The following is an 18,447-nucleotide window of genomic DNA, read 5'->3' on the forward strand; positions in this document are numbered from 1 at the left end:
CGATTGAAATCTGAAGGCACAAGGCTCTAAGCCAACACGACGTCCCGGAGTGTGGCACTGGGGGGTCTGTCATGTCTCAAGCGTCAAATGGGACCTTGGCTTGCCTGGGGTTCCATTTCTCTTCCGGAAAGCAACCATATTTTAGGAACATGCAAAATTATATAGTCGACTGCAGAATTTGTATATAAATTGAAAAAACCAAGGATTGTTCTGGGTATGTAAAATATACCTCAGAACTGTGCTGTATTAGAAGTGCATTATTTTTTTCAGAAAAATGCAGACACTATTTAGGGCTTCTGTGAACTGTGGGGGCCTAAGTAGTTTCTGCAGCATAAACGCACCTTTCTATTCATGGTTTAATGGTGCCTGGGCTGTAACAGAACAGGTGGTCAGGCAAAAACAGCGAGGGGGACAAAAGATTCATATGTTACTTGTGTCTACCTTAGACCTGTTCAGGGAATGGAATTTGGAGGTTACATAATAAATATGAAGGCTCAGTGTTTGGTTGAGGCTTTGCCTTCATTTCTTCTCCATCATGAGCACAGGGATATACGTTTTAAAGCTTTTTTTTTTTAATTTGTTTAACGATTATTATTGAGAGATAGAGACAGAGCATGAGCATGGGAGGGGCAGAAAGAGGAGACACAGAATCCGAAGCAGGCTCCAAGCTCCGAGCTGTCAGCACAGAGCCCAACGCAGGGCTCGAACTCACAAACCACGAGATCATGACCTGAGCCGAAGTCGGATGCTTAACCAACTGAGCCACTGAAGCTTTTAAAGGCATTTGTGAGAGATTATATGTAAGCCATAAAATGTATTACCTATCAAAAATTAGAATCAGTACAGAGTACAGTTGACTTACAGGAAATAAACCGTCCCCAATTTTAAGCGGCTCTCGGACTCCCTTCAAACTGACCTGGGGAACGTTTCTTTTTTGCAAACCGTCCTCAGGGCCTTGGTTTGCTTTCATGTGTTTAATTTCACCGAAATGGTATTTCAGGAAAGAAAGCCTTTCTGGAGATTGTTTTCCTCAGAGTGCTCAGAACTGGGATGATGGTACTCGTAGGAGTGGGGTTCCAGCCTTCAGATCAGTTGTGTGGCGTGGATGTGGAAGAAGGGGCACCGGAAGTGATGCTGCGTCTTAGGCGCGAAGTCAGTCTCCTCCAGTAAACCTACCACACTACGGGTCCTCCTGGCAGATGGCTGCTTTCGAGGCTGGCAGCACGGGACGGCACAGTAGACGAGGCGTACTGTGTCAAAGGCAAAGCCGTCTTGTCTGCCCCTCGGTGAATGCACCAGAAATGAGTGAAGGAATCCTTCTAGAGCTTTGGGCTTTAGTGCGGACACACACACAAGACACGTGTGCCACGCTCTCGACCCGGCCCAGAGCAGGTCCCGTGTGCCTGCATCTGGAGTAGGGAGACAGGGCAAGAAATGGCGCTTTGCGATACGTGTCAATAGTCTTCTAGATTCATAGCTAGCTCTCAGATGACCAGGCGATCGCTTGCATCATTGTGAGATGTATTTTAAAGAGCGTAGAAACGCTTGCCTAGTGTTCGGCACAGCCCAGGCAGCTTTTCCCGACGGGTGGCGTGAAGTCCACTTCGTCGGTTTTTGGTTTCTTCCACAGACGTTGTCCCCTGCCGCGTGGCTTTGCTTATTTTTCTTGCGAGCTGTGCCGAGTCACAGAAACGTGCTTCACCTCGGCCGCCGTGCTGTTTCTTGTATGCCTTCGGCGGACAGCCCTTTCGAAGCTGGCGCTTTGCTTCTCTTCCCGCCTGTAATTCTTTTCTTCCCCTCATTCTTTTTTCTGATAGTGGATATTACTTGAGATCTGCCTGGAAAGAGTAGGATTAGCTAGGACTGGCTCTTCCACCGCCCTGCGGCCCTCGGCAACTTGAATCCACGTAGAATGGCAGCTAACCTGTGCCCGGCCGGCTTGGACAGAATCACGATCGCCTCTCATGTACACCTCAGAGACTCAGAGGCAGTGCTTTTTAAACTGTGTCCGCTTGTAGTGGATGTAGGAGAATTAGTACACGTTACAAAGTAATACCGCTAACTTTAGCAGGGTTCAGAGAGGCTTTCCTGTGGATTGGTCGGGTAAATTACATGAGAACTTACGAGGACGCGATGAATTTGCTCATTGTTGTTCGGCCCCTTCATATTTATTCCTTACTTTGGACTTGTCTGGATCTACGGTAGAACGTTCCAGAAATTTCATTGGGTATAATGTCTGATTTGGCACTAACTTATTTATGGGCCTACTTGCGGTGTATTTTCCTTGGGCTTCAGTTATATGACTGCCATAAATTTTAATTACACTAATTAGACATAGATGGATGCTTAAGGCCCAGTTGGATTCCTAACCCTGTTCAGCTGCCTCTGTCATTAGTATTTTTCGGTGACATGATTTGGCACCATTTTCCAACACATTTTCAGGAAATTAGTTTTAAGTTGGAAAAGAACTTGCCTAATAAAGCTACTGACATTCAACTATTTTCTTTACCTTCTTGGGGAATTGGACTTGAGTAAAATGCACACGTTGAAACTGTAATTTGTACACTCCCTTTTTAAACCGTTGGCTTTCGGATTGGCTTGGTACTCGAAGAAGGCGTCTTACCCAGTCCTCTGGCCGGGCCGGCTAGCCCGCACGCTCACATCCAGCTCAGAGGAGCCTCACTTAGTGCAGGGCCGGCTGACAGGCTTTGACACGTGGACCGACACCAGTCGATGGGTGGGCGGCGTCTGCAGGAAGCTTGGTGTCGAGAAGGATTCCGAGGGCTGGACCTAGCGGGCGGGATGCCAGCTTTGATGAGTGTGTGTGCCCTGGGCACGGGACAGGGTGGCCTCAGGGGCACTCCTGCCATTCCCATTTTAGTGAGGATCGCCACATCGGAGCCTGATGTGAGCCCCTGAGAGCTCCAAGGCCAGTTAGGATCCTCTGGACAAGGCCGGGCTGCCCGGGGTCAGAGGCTTTTCGAACTCCGGTGAGCATCAGAAGTACCAGTGGGACTTGTTAAAGTCCAGATCGCCCCGACCCCGTCCCCAGAGTGTCTCCTTTTACGGGTCTGGGGTGGCGCCCGAGGTTGCCGTTTGTCACAAAACTCCTGGTAATGCTGAGGCTGCCGGTCCGGGACCCCACTTTGAGAATCACTGCCTTAGAGGCTACAGGGCCACGTGCCCCTGCCGCTGCCCCTTCTTCACCGCTCTCTGCGACCTCAGGGACGTCTCTGGATTTGGGTTTTGGGGCACGTGTGCCAATGTCTGTCTGTCCTTCGCGGCGCCGGGTTCGGGGCAAGTCTGGCGTCCCTCGCTTCTGCCTGAAAACAGATAGGCCTCATATTTAGCCACACCTAAACTTGAAGGGCCTACAGCAGTCTACTCTGGCCATGAAACGATTGCTCTGAAGATACAGGCCGCATCTCTGCCGTTTAGTCTGCATTCAGCAGCGACTCGGGACACACGGTGATGCGGTCTGCCAAGCGAACGCATGGAAGTTTGGGCCCGTGGAAGGTGACAACAGAGCCCGCGTTCTTACACCCGGAGGGTGGTCATGCCGATGCATTTAGCGAGGCTGACCGGTCTCTACCCCCCTGATTACCTCACGCCAACACCCACGCCTGCCAGGGCCGACCCTCCCGCTCTCGGATATTTGCGGTCATGTTTGCTCCCAGTTCCGTGCGCTTAGCCCTTGCCGAGTGTCTGCTCTCTGCAAAGCATTTTGAACGTCACCTACGGTCAAGGTCTCTGGTGCTGGAGAGAGCAAACAGAACCAGGAGAGGTAGATCACTGGCCTTCGGGGGTTTTCTATCCAGAAGCAGTGTGAGGGGTGCGTGGCTGTCCTGTCACTTTGTCTACGTGGCGTTGGCGGTCAGGCACGGCAGACGAGGCGGGAAGCCAGAAGCATGTCTCACGTACCCGGCGCAGTGTTTAGCTACTGATGACGGGGGATGGGGAGAAAGGAGCCGGTTCCATCCTGCTCTGCGACAGTGCCATGTGGGAAACCGTGCACCTGAGACAGCACAGTGCACGGGTACGTGGAGGACGCCAGCCTTTCCGTCATTTCTCTACAACAAGCACGATTTGCTCACTGCCGTCCCCAGTCTAGACCCGGGGACGTTGTGCAAAAGACCTACGCGTCATTCTTATCACTCCTCGTTTCCAAACGCTTTATTTCTGTCACTGAAGGTTCACTTGGTGCGCTAACTTCAGTATGTACTGAGCAGGGTGAGTTTCTAGGATCTGCGTGATGGTGCCCAGAACGTGGGAAGGTGACGTTTTGACTTCATGGATTTTTCTGGGCCCGTCTCTTGCAGGGTGTCGACCATCCAGCAGCAGCTGGCCCAGCTTGACAACGAGTCCTGGCCGGGTTTGGCCGAGGCCGACAGGGACCGGCTGCAGCTGATCAAGGAGAAAGAGGCCCTGCTTCAGGAGCTGCAGCTCATCGTTCAGCAGCGGAGGCCGGCGGAAGACGTGGCCCGGCTGGAGGAGGAGCGCAGGCGCCTGGAGGAGGAGATCCAGCGCGCGCGGGCCACGTCCGTGCAGGGCGCCACGGAAAGGTGCGCCGGCCCCCCCCGGGGTCGGGGGCAGGGGGGACCCGGCTGCTAGTGCAGAACCAGCCGGAAGAGCTGACTCGGAGAGCTGGCACGTGACTCGAGATCGGTGCCGGTTGCCGTTGGCGCTCGAGGCATCTACCGCCTGGCGTGTCTCCTCGCCAAGTAGAGCGAAGGGAGAAGGCGCGGGGAGCGCGCGCCTTCCCTTCTGTAGGAGGTCCCGGCTCTGCCCAGGGCTCCCGAGCTTCCTGGCTCCTGGACAGAAGCAGGAGGGGATGGAGAAGGGGATGGAGCGAGGGAAGCCGCGCGCTTAGACCGCACCCCTTCCCGGTATGGGGGTGCTTTCCTCCGGTCCGCAAGACGGCAGCCTGGACGTGGGCTTGCCGGCGGGAGGGCGGGAGGCGGGCGCCGGCACGGAGAGGAAGCCCGCGTTCCTCCATTGTGGGCGTTGGGGCCAGCCACCTCTTCCTTTCATCTGCGACCTTGATTCGCCCCCAGGAAAGCCCGCTCTCTCTGCTGCGGCAGGAAGCCGGCAGCCTGGCGTGTGTCCGTGCCCAAACGTGCCTCTCCTCGGTCTGTCCTGGGCTCTTGGCTGGTGAAGCCAGCACCGCGTCCCGTGTCCTCGGTGCTCGGCGCTTTGGGGTGTGCGGGGTCTCCTGGTTTCCATCTGGCGCGTGTGACCACGGGCCGCGCCAAACGCTGGGTCTGACCTCCACGTTTCGGGGCTGTCGGATGGGTATCTGAGGGCATCAGCTGAGCTTTGGTGAGCCCACCCTGTCTGATGACCCAGTGGACCTTCAACTTCAGCGTGTTAAGAGGACCGGACGCGGCATCTGCGTGAGCATTGCCGACGTGGATTCAGCAGTCAGCTGAATGATTTCATCTGTACGGAGGCCCTTAGAACTGTCAGTTCATCCCGTTAGCCCGTTCTCTGTGTTGGGGGTTATCGATGCTCGGATAGTGATCGTTTTTTGCTGAGGTCTGTGTGGTGACATTAGTGGCCGATGTCAGTGTTGGCAGGCAGTGCTGGTGTTCGGAGAGCGCAGCTCCTAGCAATAGGCGGGATGTGTTCTGGTTAGCTTAAGATGCTAGCGTGGCCTGTCACTTCACTCAGAGTAAACACGGAGTTGATTTTGAGTCTGAGACGGGACTATGGAACTGAAGTGTTCATCCGTGCCCTTGTGCTTCCAGACTCTTCTGCTTCAACATTACCTTCCGCTCTACCCTTGGTATTCTGTTGTGCGTGTTCTGGCTAGGGGGGCCTGAGCGCTCATTGGGTTGGTTCTCTCTTAGGGGGGGTGGATCCGGTCCCACAAATGCCACCTGCTTCTCCAGACTCCACATCCATGCACCCCTGACTATATTTGCCCTCGCCGTGTGGAAACCCTGGCACACGTGAGTGCTGTGGTCCCAGGGTACAAATCCACGGAGCCCCATGGAGCCGCCGTTCCCCTCGATGCCTAGGTCCGGGACTGGCTCAGCCAAGCTCATCCGGCTGAGGGAGGCTCTTGTGGGACCAGCCCAAGAGAGAGCCGTCCACGGGTGCCACTACACGGCCCTGGGCGAGGACGGCACACCCTTGTGCCGGCAGCGCTTTCGCACCGAACGCTTCGGGAGCATTCTCTGCAGCCGTGTGCCCCTCGAGGGCGCCTGCAGCAGTGAAGCGTGGGCCTGGTGGAGGCAGGCCTGTTTCTCCGCCTGCCTCCCTCCACTTGATGCGTGCTGGAACCGGAAGTGTGGGCCCCCGAGGTAGGAGGCTCTCCCTGCGAATAGGCTGAGGGGTGTGAGAGAGAGCCGGTGTGGAGCTGGGCCAGAGTGACCGACGTTGGCGTCTTAGGGCTGAGATGTGCCCGCTGCTTGGCCAGTCTTTGCCCGTCTCGGCCTCCGTGTCCTCATTGTCAGGTAGGAACTTGGCGCCGGGGTCGTGAGTGTCACTGGGGATCGGGACGGCATAAATCCTTTCCCCTGTCGAAGGACAGAGCAGCTGTTTTAAGGGTGCCTACTTGGTCCCATGCTACAATGCCATCGTTTGATTTGTAAACAAGGACTGTTTTGTTCTGAGGCAAACATATTCATACATTCATTCGGTGACTGTTGAGTGCCTGTACGTGTCAGGCTCTATTCTAGGCAGTGGGCTTAGTGTAGTGGAAAAAGTTCATCTCAGAAATAATAAAGTAGAAAAAGCGGAAAGAGGAGAAAAATTGTCTCCAACCCTGTGACAGTTGCTGTTTTGTTTGTGTCTGATCTTTTAATTCTGTAGATTTTAGAATTGTATGCATTTTTGCCTGGAGAGGCCTTAAATGAGGGACCCGGGTTTGTTCTAAGAAATTCCAGTAGATTACTGCGTGTTCTGCATTGGAGTCCATTTTCTAGTCTAGCCCCTCATCCTTTCTGTCTGTTCTGTGCCTGCCCACCCCCATCCCCCACTCACCCCCCATCCCTTCCCCCCATCCATATGCCCCACCCCCTCACCCATCCGTCCACCCGTCCGTCCGTCCACCCGGCCACGCACCTGCTGAGCTCCTACAGTGTATCAGGCACTGCTCAGGGTGCTGGGGGTACGTTTTCAAGCAAGACAAAACCAGTCTGTGTTATCCTGGTGTTTGTGACCTGAGTGTGGTTTTTTAGAATTTAGTCTTTCAAACCTAAATCTTTGGGGGCGGGGGGAATTCACAGTTGCATTTCTTGTTGGGAAAATACACTCACTCTGTCTCTGAAAAATCCACCAACGGACCGTTTTCTTACCTACAGGATTCTCCTTCAGGAAAAAAGAAACTGTCTGCTTATGCAGCTAGAAGAGGCTACCCGCCTAGCGTCCTATCTCCAGTCCCAGTTAAAAAGGTGGGTAACTTACCGTCACGTTAGAACCACGCGTCCGTGAACGTCATCATTCCCTCTGGCTTGTTTTTCTCGTACCAGAACTTAGAGCCGGAAGTGGTTGTAAACACAGGGTAGAAAAGCAGCTTCGTTGTATTTTTCAGAGAGGCTGCTAATGTGTGATTCAGGGAATATGAGGAGAACCAGACTTGGCTGCAGAATGACGAGTCTGAAGTCAAATTCGTCCGTCGGTTTTGTAATTTAATCCACCGCTTCCGAAGCATGTATATTCATCTCCATATGCCCATGGATATTTTTCTGTTGTTTTTTTTTTTAATGATATGACTATTTGTAAAGTAAGCTTTGGATGCTTAGTAATAGCTTCTGCTTTCGAGTACTTACCGTATCGTGAAACATAATGTAAGGGCTATCTATGTAGTATTTCCTCAGTTACTCCTAAAAATGTCACGAGGGAGCAGGAATTATTTCCCAGCTCCCAGTGAAAAAGTAGGGGGTTCCGAGAGGTCAGACAGCTTGACCCAGCGGACCCAGCTACTCTGCGTCTGAGCTGGACCGGGGACTCGGGCGTGAGTCTCTGATGCTAACTGCTGCTCTCTGCTGATATTCGAAAGAAACAAAGGGAATATTAACGAAGTCGCCTTCTAAATGCTCGCAAGTGGCTAAAGACCCGCTCTGGTTCACGGGAGCCTTGGGCAGGGTTTCGTTCCCTCTAGAACAGACCGGACGCTCAGCTTCGCAGCGGAGAATGGTGGGGCTCCAGCCGGGGTGTGCAGGCTGCTTGTCTCACAGCACGGGGTGTCTGTCCTTTCAGCCTGTCTGCCAGCACCCTGACCGTGTCTTCAGGGAGCAGCCGCGGGTCCCTGGCCTCCAGCCGGGGCTCGCTCGCCTCCAGCCGCGGTTCCCTGAGCTCCGTCAGCTTCACGGACATCTACGGCCTCCCGCAGTACGAGAGGCCGGACGCCGAGTGCGGCCAGCTTCTGCGCTTCGACCTCATCCCCTTCGACTCCCTGGGACGAGACGCCCCCTTCTTCGAGCCCCCGGGCCCCTCGGGCTTCCACAGGCAGAGGCGCTCCCTGGACACGCCGCAGTCCTTGGCGTCGCTGTCCTCCCGCTCCTCCCTGTCCTCTCTGTCGCCCCCGAGCTCGCCCTTGGACACGCCCTTCCTCCCGGCCTCGCGCGACTCGCCCCTGGCCCAGCTGGGGGACAGCCTCGAGGTGCCCGGCCTGGGCGCGCTCGACAGACTGCGGGCTCAGGCCTCGGCTTTGGGGGACGAAGACTCGCAGGGCACGGCGTCCCTCCAGCCGCACGGCTTCCCTGGGGACGGGGAAGGACCTCGCGAGCGAGGACCCCAAGCGGCTGCCGCTCCCGCGGGCGCAAGTAAGTATTGATGAGCCCTGTGAGGGGGGAGAAGGGTTTCCGAATCGGGGAAGGGATCGCGTGCAGTGGCACTGAAGCCAGCCCGCCGGCTCTCCGATTCCATAGCGAGCTCTCAATTCCAGACCGTTGGTAGGGCCAGGAGGCGCGCACCTGCCGTCCGTGTGCTCTCCTAGCTGGGCCTCGTGCCTGTGTCCCGGAGACATCGTTCAAATGGCAGAGGCGCCTTTCCCGGGCATCTGGCTCGTTCTCAGAATGCGCTTGCCTGTTGGAAAGGACGGGAAGAACCACAGCCTTCCACACTCAGAGGCTGCTACAGAGGTACCGGGGCCTCCGTGAGTTCTCCGGGGCGTGTGCGGCCTAGGAGCAGCAGTGGGGTTGTAGCCCAGCACAGATCCCTCTTCCTTTGTCCCTCTGACTTCGTCTCTTCTTCTTTGGCCTTACGGTTTTCAAAGATGTAATTTATCAAACATGGGATTGAAAAGAATTGGTGTCATTTCAAAAGGCGTGCCAGTCAGCATCAGTCATTTCCACCGAATCGATTTTTCTGGTAGTCTTCAAATCGAGGCGCACAAACTGGGTCCGTCTAGTCCGAGTTCATTCGGCTTCTGCTTGGCGCCAGGGTCCGTCCGCTCGTAGCCCGTGTGGGGAACTGGACTGCCGTTCTACAGAATATTCCAGCTGATGGCTTGTGCCCGAAGCAGGGCCTGGGCTCCAGCCTTCCTCTTCTTGACCCCGTGCGCCTCTTTGAGCCAACCCTCCCGCAAGATTAACTTCTTTGGGTTTCACAGAGGATCGAGAACCAGGTCTCATTCCTGAAGTTCCCGAACTTTTCTTTACATGGCAGAAAGGTTTTAGACATTCCATTTAAGCAAACGCTAGGTGTTTGTATAGCTTACTGGATCTCAACCAGGGGAGTTTTTGAACTCTGGAAGGTACCTGTCAGTGGCTGGAGACATGTTTTTGGTTGTCACAGCCGAGGTGGTGGTAGGGAGGTGCTGCTGGTATCTGGTGGCCAGAAGCCAGGGATGCGGTTCAGCATCCTCCAGTGCACAGCACAGTCCACCGCCCCCACCCCCCCACCTCCGAGAATGATCCGCCAAGATGTCGGTAGTGCCGACGCTGAGAAACCCTGGGTGTGTACCGTTGAGTAGTTCAGCAGCAGGGGGCAGAAATAGAACGCGAACACAGAACCAGGTGGTTTTGGTGGGAACGGCTTCAGACTCGCAGCTTAGAGGCCCAGATTCTGTTCCCTGCCCTGTTGACTGGTTCGCTGTGTGACCTTGAGTGCATCCCTGGACTTGGCTGAATCTTGGCTTCCCTGCCCTTGAACGAGGCGGTCTTGATGGGCTCTTGCATTCTCCACCATTCTGTTACCCTGAGTTTTATCGATACAACCACACTGGTTGTTATGTACGTGATATAGTAATCTTCCCCGTTAGCACCTACGTGCGTAACCAGGGAGCTGTGAGGTCCTCAGGCAGCCCGGTGGCTTTCCGGCATCTGTTACTTTGGTGCCTTCTCTGTGTTTGCAGACACACCTTTCATACCCCCGGGTATATTGTTACGGTAATTCACATATGCAGGTGACCTTCATTCACTTTGCTCTTTATAGTCACAGGTTCAGTGCTCCGTGTTTACTCCTTTGATTCAAAAAAGAAAACACAAAACAAGGACCGGATTGCACATCTGTCGTTAAGCTCACCGCTCTCCGTGCCTTGCCTCCCATACCAGCCCGTCTTTATAAAGGTTGAGATGCAAAAGTAGTCTTGTTAGGCAGAAAATCCACACGAGGCCCGAGGGAAAGACGGGATGGGATGGAGAAGAGCTGACTGACTTTCTGATCCTGATTTCTTTATTCTTCTTCCCACTCTGGCTGACATTATAATGGCTCAGACTCCTTAGCCAGGGAGGTATTTGCTTGCTCCACGGTCAGATACCGCCACCTCGTGGTAGATTCTTACATGACACTGTCAGTTGACTCCGGTCTTTAGAAATACTTAGCTCAGTGAATGAATTGGTCCTGGTGGGTGCTCCCAGAAGGCTGGGTTGGGTAACGAGCTTCAGGCATGGACACAGGGTGACTTCTGGCCTCTCTTGATGCGTGTGGGAACGCTTGAGCCCAAAGTCATCGTAGCTTTGTACAGTTGGCAAGGATCTCTGTACCTTCCTTATTTTAGCCCAGCCCTCGTTTATGATGCCTCCCTGCCATCATGCGGTTCCCTCTGACTTTCTAGTTTCCCTAGGAACAAAACAGTCTGAGTTTGACCTCCAGCAAGTTTTAGAAAGATAAAATCTTAGTAAGATAAAATTCTAAATTGCCCAAACTTACAAAGCAAGCCCCTAGGAATAATTTCTTCCATTGTGTTTTAAGTGGAAGAAATGTGTTTAAATGTGTTTTGCCTGAGGAGGCAAAACATGGGACCGGGGAGTGGGAAGATAGACTGTAATCTGTAACATTTTAAATATTTTTACTATACTTTTATCTTCTTTGGGTAAAAAAAAATTTTTTTTTTTTTTTTTTTTTTTTTTTTTTTTTTTTAGAGAGATCACAAGTGGGGGAGAGGGAGAGAGAGGAGAGAATCCCAAACAGGCTCCACGCTCTGCACGGAGCCCAGTGCAGGGCTCGACCCCATGACTCTGGGATCACAACCTGATCTGAAATCAAGAGTTGGACACTCAACCGACTGAGCCACCCTGGTGCCCCTGTCTTCCTTGGATTTTAAACAGCAAATGTGCCGGGGTGCCCGGCTGGCTCAGTCAGTGGAACATGCGACTCTTGATCTTGGGGTCATGAGTTCGAACCCCACGTTGGGTATAGAGATGACTTAAAAACAAAAATCTTTAAAAAAGCCAAATAGGTCAGGTTTTGAAATCTTTTCCTATTTTCATTTCCCGTTAGTATTTGCTAATCTAAATCTGGGAAAACCTTGATTTTGTCCACCCATTTACTGGCGTTTTTATTACGAATACTTATACTCTGTTGAAAATTGTTGGCTTAAATTCTGCAGTTTTTTCACTTTATGCTTTTTTTTTTTTATCTCTTTTCTCATGCGGCTCGACAGACACACTCGCTGTAAGTGACCTTGGAATTCTTCACCTTGTTGGTCAGGCAGTAGGCACATCTTTGTGCAATGAATCAATGTCTGTAGGCTGGTAGGAGCTTAGCCACAAAGGGCATATCTTACTATTATTATTATTAATTATTATTTCAACATTAGTATTTATCATGGCTATTAAAGTCGTCTAAGAACTTTTCTAAATGCTTTAAGTATTCATTCCTCTGTATTTTTTCCCGGATGTTAGTGGCTTACATTGTTTTAGTATGCCAGCTTTGCCCCAAATGTGATTTTCATTATATTTTCTTTTCGTCAAACAGTGTTGATGTCCTCGGGTCTCCGTGTCTGTCTGTCTGTCTGTCTTTAATGATGGAAAGGTCAGAGATTCCTAAGGTGAACGTGTGGAAGGTTGTTTCCTCCTTGCCTCATTGCCATTGCCCCCTGTGGTCCAGCCGGTTGCCTTGAAGGCTGAGAGCAGGCGGCCGGGCACGTAACGTGGGGTCTGCTGTGTGCTTTTTCTCACCCGGGGCAACGGCTCACCATACTTCGTTCTGGCAACTGCTTCCCATTGCCAGTTGCTCCGTGAATGTGGTGACGAAGCCTGGGATCACTGAGGATTCGTTCCTTCATTTCCTTTTTCTCCTCATCGACTGCCATTGCAATGAGGGAGAAATTTTGTTAGAGCTGTACCGTCGGGTTACCTGGAAGTGCTCGGGGTCACTGCCTGGTGTTAGTTATGTCCTGGACGGAACGCAAAGCCACGTCTAGGAGCCGTGCTGGGTGTCCGGGCCGGGGACGGACATAGGGAGCAGTTCCGTCTGCTGGGGGTCAGGGCACCAAACCGGGGTTCCGTCCGCAATTCCGAGCTGGGGACTTCGGGGCCTCCCCTGTGGCGGGGGCGACCGGAAGAGCTGGACTTTGAGAGTCGGTGCCTCCGGCCACCCCAGAATGGAGCCGGCCTCGGTCCCCGACCGGGGAGGAGCCTGCAGTCGCTCTTTAACGCGTTTGGATTTAATTGGTACGTGAATAATTTGGTTGAGACGAGAGCTGGTCGTCGGTGGACTGGACGTATCCCCCTGTCCGGGGTGCACGGGTGCCTAGATGTTCACGTTCGGAGCTCAGGCGGCCGAAGAGGAGCCGCACGGGCCAGAGGGACGTGCAGTGTGTGCAGAGGCGTCACGAGGCGCGGTGCTCCGTTGGGGGCTCCGCGTTTGCACCCGGGCTCTAACCACGTCTGCCTCCCCGGGGAGCGCTGACGCTCGCGTGTGCACACTCACACGTGGCGCGGGAAGACCGAATGCCCGCTTGGCTTGGCTTGGTGGAAAGGGCCTTGTCGCTGCGAGGGACGGGGCAGAGGCAGTCGATGAAATGCCGGAAGGAAGAATGTCCGAGGCCGTGTTGGGCTCTTGATTACAATAGATACGAGGCAAAAAGAAGCTGCCTCGTCAGGGTGGCTTGTTCGCCCCAGAAAAGCCATTTGGGACGCCGATCTGGCCCCGGGGCTGCCGAGGACACCGCAGTGAGAGGGGTTGTTGCCAAGGCCATGTCTGGGGTCAGCCGTGTCCTGAAAGTCACCGCGTTTAGTTAGGGTTTGGATAATTAAAAAAATTTTTTTTCTGATGATAAAATATAGAGCGTGTGTTTAGTGTATAAAATGTGGGAAGGAACCATGCCGGATAAGGAAGGAAATGAAAAATGCCCCTGTCCCCTGCTCAGATACATTTAGGAGGACAGCTGCTGTCCACATTCGGGGTAACGTCTCTTGCCCGGTCTTTCAGGTATGACGGTCTTTTCTCCAAGTGTGATACGAAGGGGCGTCCCCCTGTCATCTTCTGTTCTGTGTGCTGGTTAAGCAGGTGAAAAGACATCTGTGACTGTTTAAAGAGCTTTTCAAGAAGTAACCAGAAGCCTGTTCCCGCAAATTTTCAGTATCAAAAGAAAAATGAAGTGCAGCATATTTAAACATATGCATGTATATGATGTGCATGTCTGTATCATGGCGTGTCTCTGGAACGCTCAGCAATCTCATATGTGCGCTGACTCAGAGTGTTCCTTTCTTGGCATCACGGTCCCGGGCCTCCCATGCTGTCCCCTCCTGACCCCCGGCGTGTCTCTTGTTTGTAGCGGTGACTCTTCGAGAGGACAGCGCCACGAGGTTGGAGAGGAGAGCACGCCATGTGTCTGCATGCCTGTCCGATTATTCACTGGCGAGCGATAGTGGAGTATTTGAGCCTCCAACCAAAAGGTTAGAAGCCGATCTTCTCCCTCAGCAGCCCTTCCACAGCGTTACTGTTTTTGTCGTTAATTTTTTTGAATGTTTACTTATTTTTGAGAGAGAGAGAGAGCGCGCGCGTGAGCAGGGGAGGGGCAGAGAGAGAAAGAGGGAGACACAGAATCCGAAGCAGGCTCCAGGCTCCGAGCTGTCAGCACAGAGCCCGACACGGGGCTTGAACCCACGAGCCGTGAGATCACGACCTGAGCCGAAGTCGGGCGCTTAACCGACTGAGCCGCCCAGGCGTCCCATCCACAGTGTCACTGTTAAGCACGACGCGTGTACACACTGAGACTTCCACATATTGAAACTTTGCGTGTATCTCCAGGGCTAGAATCTTTGCCTGGCTTCTCTCAACTTGGATAGGTTGGGCCTTAGCGAGCCACAAAGAAAACTCCTCTGACTTCTGTGTGGCGTCTGGAGGTTGGCCCTCCTTCCGTGGTTCGAGGACGACTTCTTCCTGTTTGGCCCTGGCCAGTTTCAGGCTTAAGCCCATGAGAGCTGGAACAGGAGAACCCGTGTACAAGAGACACCCGCTTTTCTAGAAAGGCATTCGTTAGAAGTGAATGTTCTCCCTCCTTCCCTTCCTTCCTAAGCTGAAGGAAAGTGACAGGACACCTTTGGGGATTCTGGACTTTATTTTGATTTGATATGTTTGATGTCATTGTTTCCTTTCAGGTGTCTGTCAGACATTTCACTTATCACAAGTTTTTTAAAAGTTACTTTTGAGCTTTGCCCTGAATACCACACGTGGTTTTGAAAGACATCCCAAGTTATTTTCTCAAAAACAACAACCCTTTGTAGGCAGGTCCCCACTGAGATAGGGCATGGCAGGTCCCCAGGGCCCATGACAGTGCAGTCACTTAAAGAATTTGTTTATGTCGCAACTTAAGAAAGGTCTCCTCGGTGAGAAGCGCCTCTGACACGAGAGGGCTTCCGCCGAAGCGGCGCTGATCGGTTCCCTGCGGAATAACCCTGTGACTTCCGGTTTGTTCAGGAGTGAAGATAGCGAGGAGTCTGCACATGGAGACGCTTGTGGTAACGAAGGGCCCCAGATCCACGTTGGATTCTTGTGAGTACAGGAGCCTCCTAGAGATGATCTGTAGCGCGGGGCCCATCCGGCGACTCACGCTTCCAGGCCGGGCGGGCCGGCGGGAGCCCCCCGCCGTGGTCCGGGTGCCGCCCCCGGCCTGGACACCCCCAGCCTGCTTCGGCGTCTCGGCTGAGGGGACGGAGGTGGCGGGACGGAGGGTTGGGGTTGAGCCGCTCAGTCGCTGGCCTCCAGCGCCGAGAGTCACAGCCGGGATGACCCCTCGTGGAGCTGGGGACCAGGGGCCATAAGCGGGGGGCCCGGAGAGCCCCGGGGAGCGAGCTCACGCTCCGCCTGGAGCAGCCCGTGTCCGCTGCGGCACGGACGGGGAGGCCCAGCCCCTCGTGCCCGCAGCCAGAAGCCGGGTGGGCCGCAACGCGGAGCCTTTGGGTCCCAGTCCCCGTTTCAGGGAGAGCGGTAACCAGCGGTGTCGCGTCTAGCAAGGCGGGAGGCGTGCATGCCCACGACTTCCTTGGCTCACCCCCGTCATTGGGCCGGGTGTTTCTCAGTGCCAGCGCTGTGGCCGTCCGGGACTGGGTCGTTCTTTGCCGTGGGGGCCGACCTGGGTGCTGGAGGGTGTGGCACGGGAACCTGGTCCCCGCTCCCCAGGTGCCGCTGACACATAACATCCCCCCCCCCCGCCCCCGCCCCCGGTCACGACAGTAAGACGTCTCCTGACTTCGCACACGTCTGGGGGCGGGGGGCGGGGGGTGCAAAACCGCCCTCAGTCGAGGGCCGCCACTGTCGGTCCGAAGGAAGTTTCCACCGTGGGGGATGTGCGCTCAACGAACTCGCGTTTTGTTTTCTAGGCTCGACACTGCCAGCGAATGTCTTCTCGTGAATGTGTTCCAACTAAAGAATTTTGCGGGGCTGGTCATGAAGGAGGACTGCAAAGTGTAAGTAGGCTACCTGGCCGGCAGCGTTTCCTTTCGGGGGGCGCGCTCCTGGCCGCCTCGCCAGCCCTGCTCGCCGACCGGTTCTGCTCGGCGGCTTCGAGAGGGAAGAGGCAGCTTTGGAACCTGAGTTCCAAAGCGTATTCCTGAGAAAATACCGGGAAAGGTCTGAAACCCAAAGGATCGTAAGTTTTAGAGACAGTCATCGTGACCTGAGGCAGACGAAGTTGAGGGAGCCGGGCCGGGCTGGTCATGTGCCGCGGCGATGCTGAGAAAGTGGCCAGTGGCAGTGTTTTGGTTTAAAATGTGCACCCTGGTCTGGGAGCTGGGTGATGTGGCGCTCAGCTCTCTGATCCCACAAGGGGAACAGAAAGCCTTCTCCCTGGGCCCCGGGGGCCCTTGTCTGCGCGAAGGAGAAGGAAAGACGCGTCGTTGCCGCTGGAAGGCGCTACCTCTGTGAGCTCCGCAGCCGGAGATGGGTCCCACTTACCAGGCACTGACTTTTAAGCCTTTCTCTTTACGCGTGTCTTCCCCCCTAGTCTCCAGGGGTACGTAAATTCTTTGGGCTTACTCTTAGTTGAGAAAAGGACCTTTTCCGAAAGACTTCAAAACTCGGCCCGTGGGCATCCGAACAGGGAGACCTACGTGTGTATCCATGCGTGTGGTTCGTGGATTCAATCACACAGATCTGTCAGTAAGTGTCACCTCTCTGTTTTTTCCTCCCGCTTCCTGGTTCCAGACACATCCGAGTCTATTTGCCACCGATCGACTCCGGCACACCAAACACTTACTGCTCTAAGGCTCTGGGATTCCAGGCCCCCCTGGTATTTAATGAAATTTTCAGAATCCCTGTGCATTCAAGCATGTTGACGTTGAAGTCACTTCAATTATATGTGTGTTCAGTGAATCAGCAGCTGCAGGAAGAACTGCTGGTATGTCCCTCCCCTCCTCCCCACACTCCCCCCATTTCCTTTCGGCTCGCCTCCCCGCCTCCCTCCTTCCTTCCCCCGTGTTCCCATCGGTCTCGGTCTCGCTCCTGCCCCTTCTCCTCTTGTCTTTCTGCCTGCCTCTCTCTCTTCTTTGTCTCTGTCTCTCCATCCCCTCCTTCCTTCCAGCTCGCTCCTTCCCTCTCCTCCCTCCTTCGTTTCACCTGTGGTGGGCTGCTGAGAAATTGTCGTCCCCTCGCGTGACGCCTGTACCTGGGAGTGCACGCGAGGACAGAAAGCCATTGGTCTCGCCAGGTGTGCCCTACTTCAACTATGTCATCTCAACTAATACTTGCAAAACCGCTCTATTGCCCCCATTTTCAGTTGAGGGAACGAAGTACGGTTGAGAAACTGAGCAAATAAAAATAGAGGATGGGGAGACGCCTGGGCGGCTTAGTCGGTTAAGCTCCAGCTCTTGATTTCGGCTCAGGTCATGATTTCACGGTTCGCGAGACTGAGCTCTGTGTCGGGCTCTGTGCTGCCAGCTTGGGGTCTGCTTGGGCTTCTCTCTCTCCCCACCCCCCCCCCTCTGCCCCTCCCCCGCTCGTGTACGCATACGCCAGCGCGTGCGCACGCCCACTCTCTCGCTCTCAAAAGAAATAAACTTAAATAAAGCACCTTAAAAATTTTTTTTAGTTATTTATTTTTGAGAGACAGACACAGAGCACAAGTGGGGGAGGGGCAGAGAGAGAGGGAGACAAAGAATCCGAAGCAGGCTCTGGGCTCTGAGCTGTCAGCACAGAGCCCGATGTGGGGCTTGAACCCACAGACTGTGAGTTCATGACCTGAGCCGAAGTCAGATGCTTAACCGACTGAGCCACCCAGGCTCCCCTAAAGCACTTTTTTAAAAACTAAAATACAGGATGGTTCATGAAATGTGAATTTCACATAAACTATGGGTTCTTTTTTGAGTATAGTGTCCCGTGCAACATTTGGGATATACTTATGCTTTAAAAGAATGCATTGTTTACTTGAAGTTCACATTTCCTGGCTATCCTTTTATCTGGTATCCCAGGAACTAAGCGCCAGCAGCTTGCGTTCAGTACCCCCAGCCACGTGCTGCCCGGGCCACAACTCGGCAGCCCGGGTGGCTTCTTTCCCAGACTGGAATTGTTCTCCTTGGTGTCCCCCCTCAGCAGTAGAACTAGATTGTGGCGGTCAGCCAGCCCTCTCTTGTTTCACAAATCCCTGAGCGAATCAGCGGCTCATCAGTTGGCAGACCCTGAGCCCCACCCACCACTCCACGTTGCCCATTCTCTGCCCCCGGCCCCCTTCTGGCACTTTCTCCGCGGGCTGAACCAGCCGTCGAGGAGCCTCCCTCAATCAGATCCTGTGCGACCACTTCCATTTTCCTGCAGTCCTTCGAATAGCAATGAAAA

At 54.0% G+C, this 18,447-nt stretch overlaps 1 protein-coding gene across 2 annotated transcripts in view; it reads left to right on the forward strand.

Moving 5' to 3' along the window:
* Positions 1-18,447, forward strand: part of WWC3 (WWC family member 3) — a 135,541-nt gene that overhangs the window by 82,878 nt on the left and 34,216 nt on the right. For both annotated transcript variants that reach the window (XM_042974559.1, XM_042974560.1), the window contains 7 exons: positions 4,320-4,562; positions 7,308-7,397; positions 8,206-8,771; positions 13,952-14,072; positions 15,097-15,171; positions 15,999-16,085; positions 16,822-17,014. In XM_042974559.1, coding sequence (XP_042830493.1) covers positions 4,320-4,562; positions 7,308-7,397; positions 8,206-8,771; positions 13,952-14,072; positions 15,097-15,171; positions 15,999-16,085; positions 16,822-17,014 — 1,375 coding nt within the window. The remainder of the gene's footprint in view (positions 1-4,319; positions 4,563-7,307; positions 7,398-8,205; positions 8,772-13,951; positions 14,073-15,096; positions 15,172-15,998; positions 16,086-16,821; positions 17,015-18,447) is intronic.

Source organism: Panthera tigris, chromosome X (assembly GCF_018350195.1).
Source record: "Panthera tigris isolate Pti1 chromosome X, P.tigris_Pti1_mat1.1, whole genome shotgun sequence".
Lineage (NCBI taxonomy): Eukaryota > Metazoa > Chordata > Mammalia > Carnivora > Felidae > Panthera > Panthera tigris.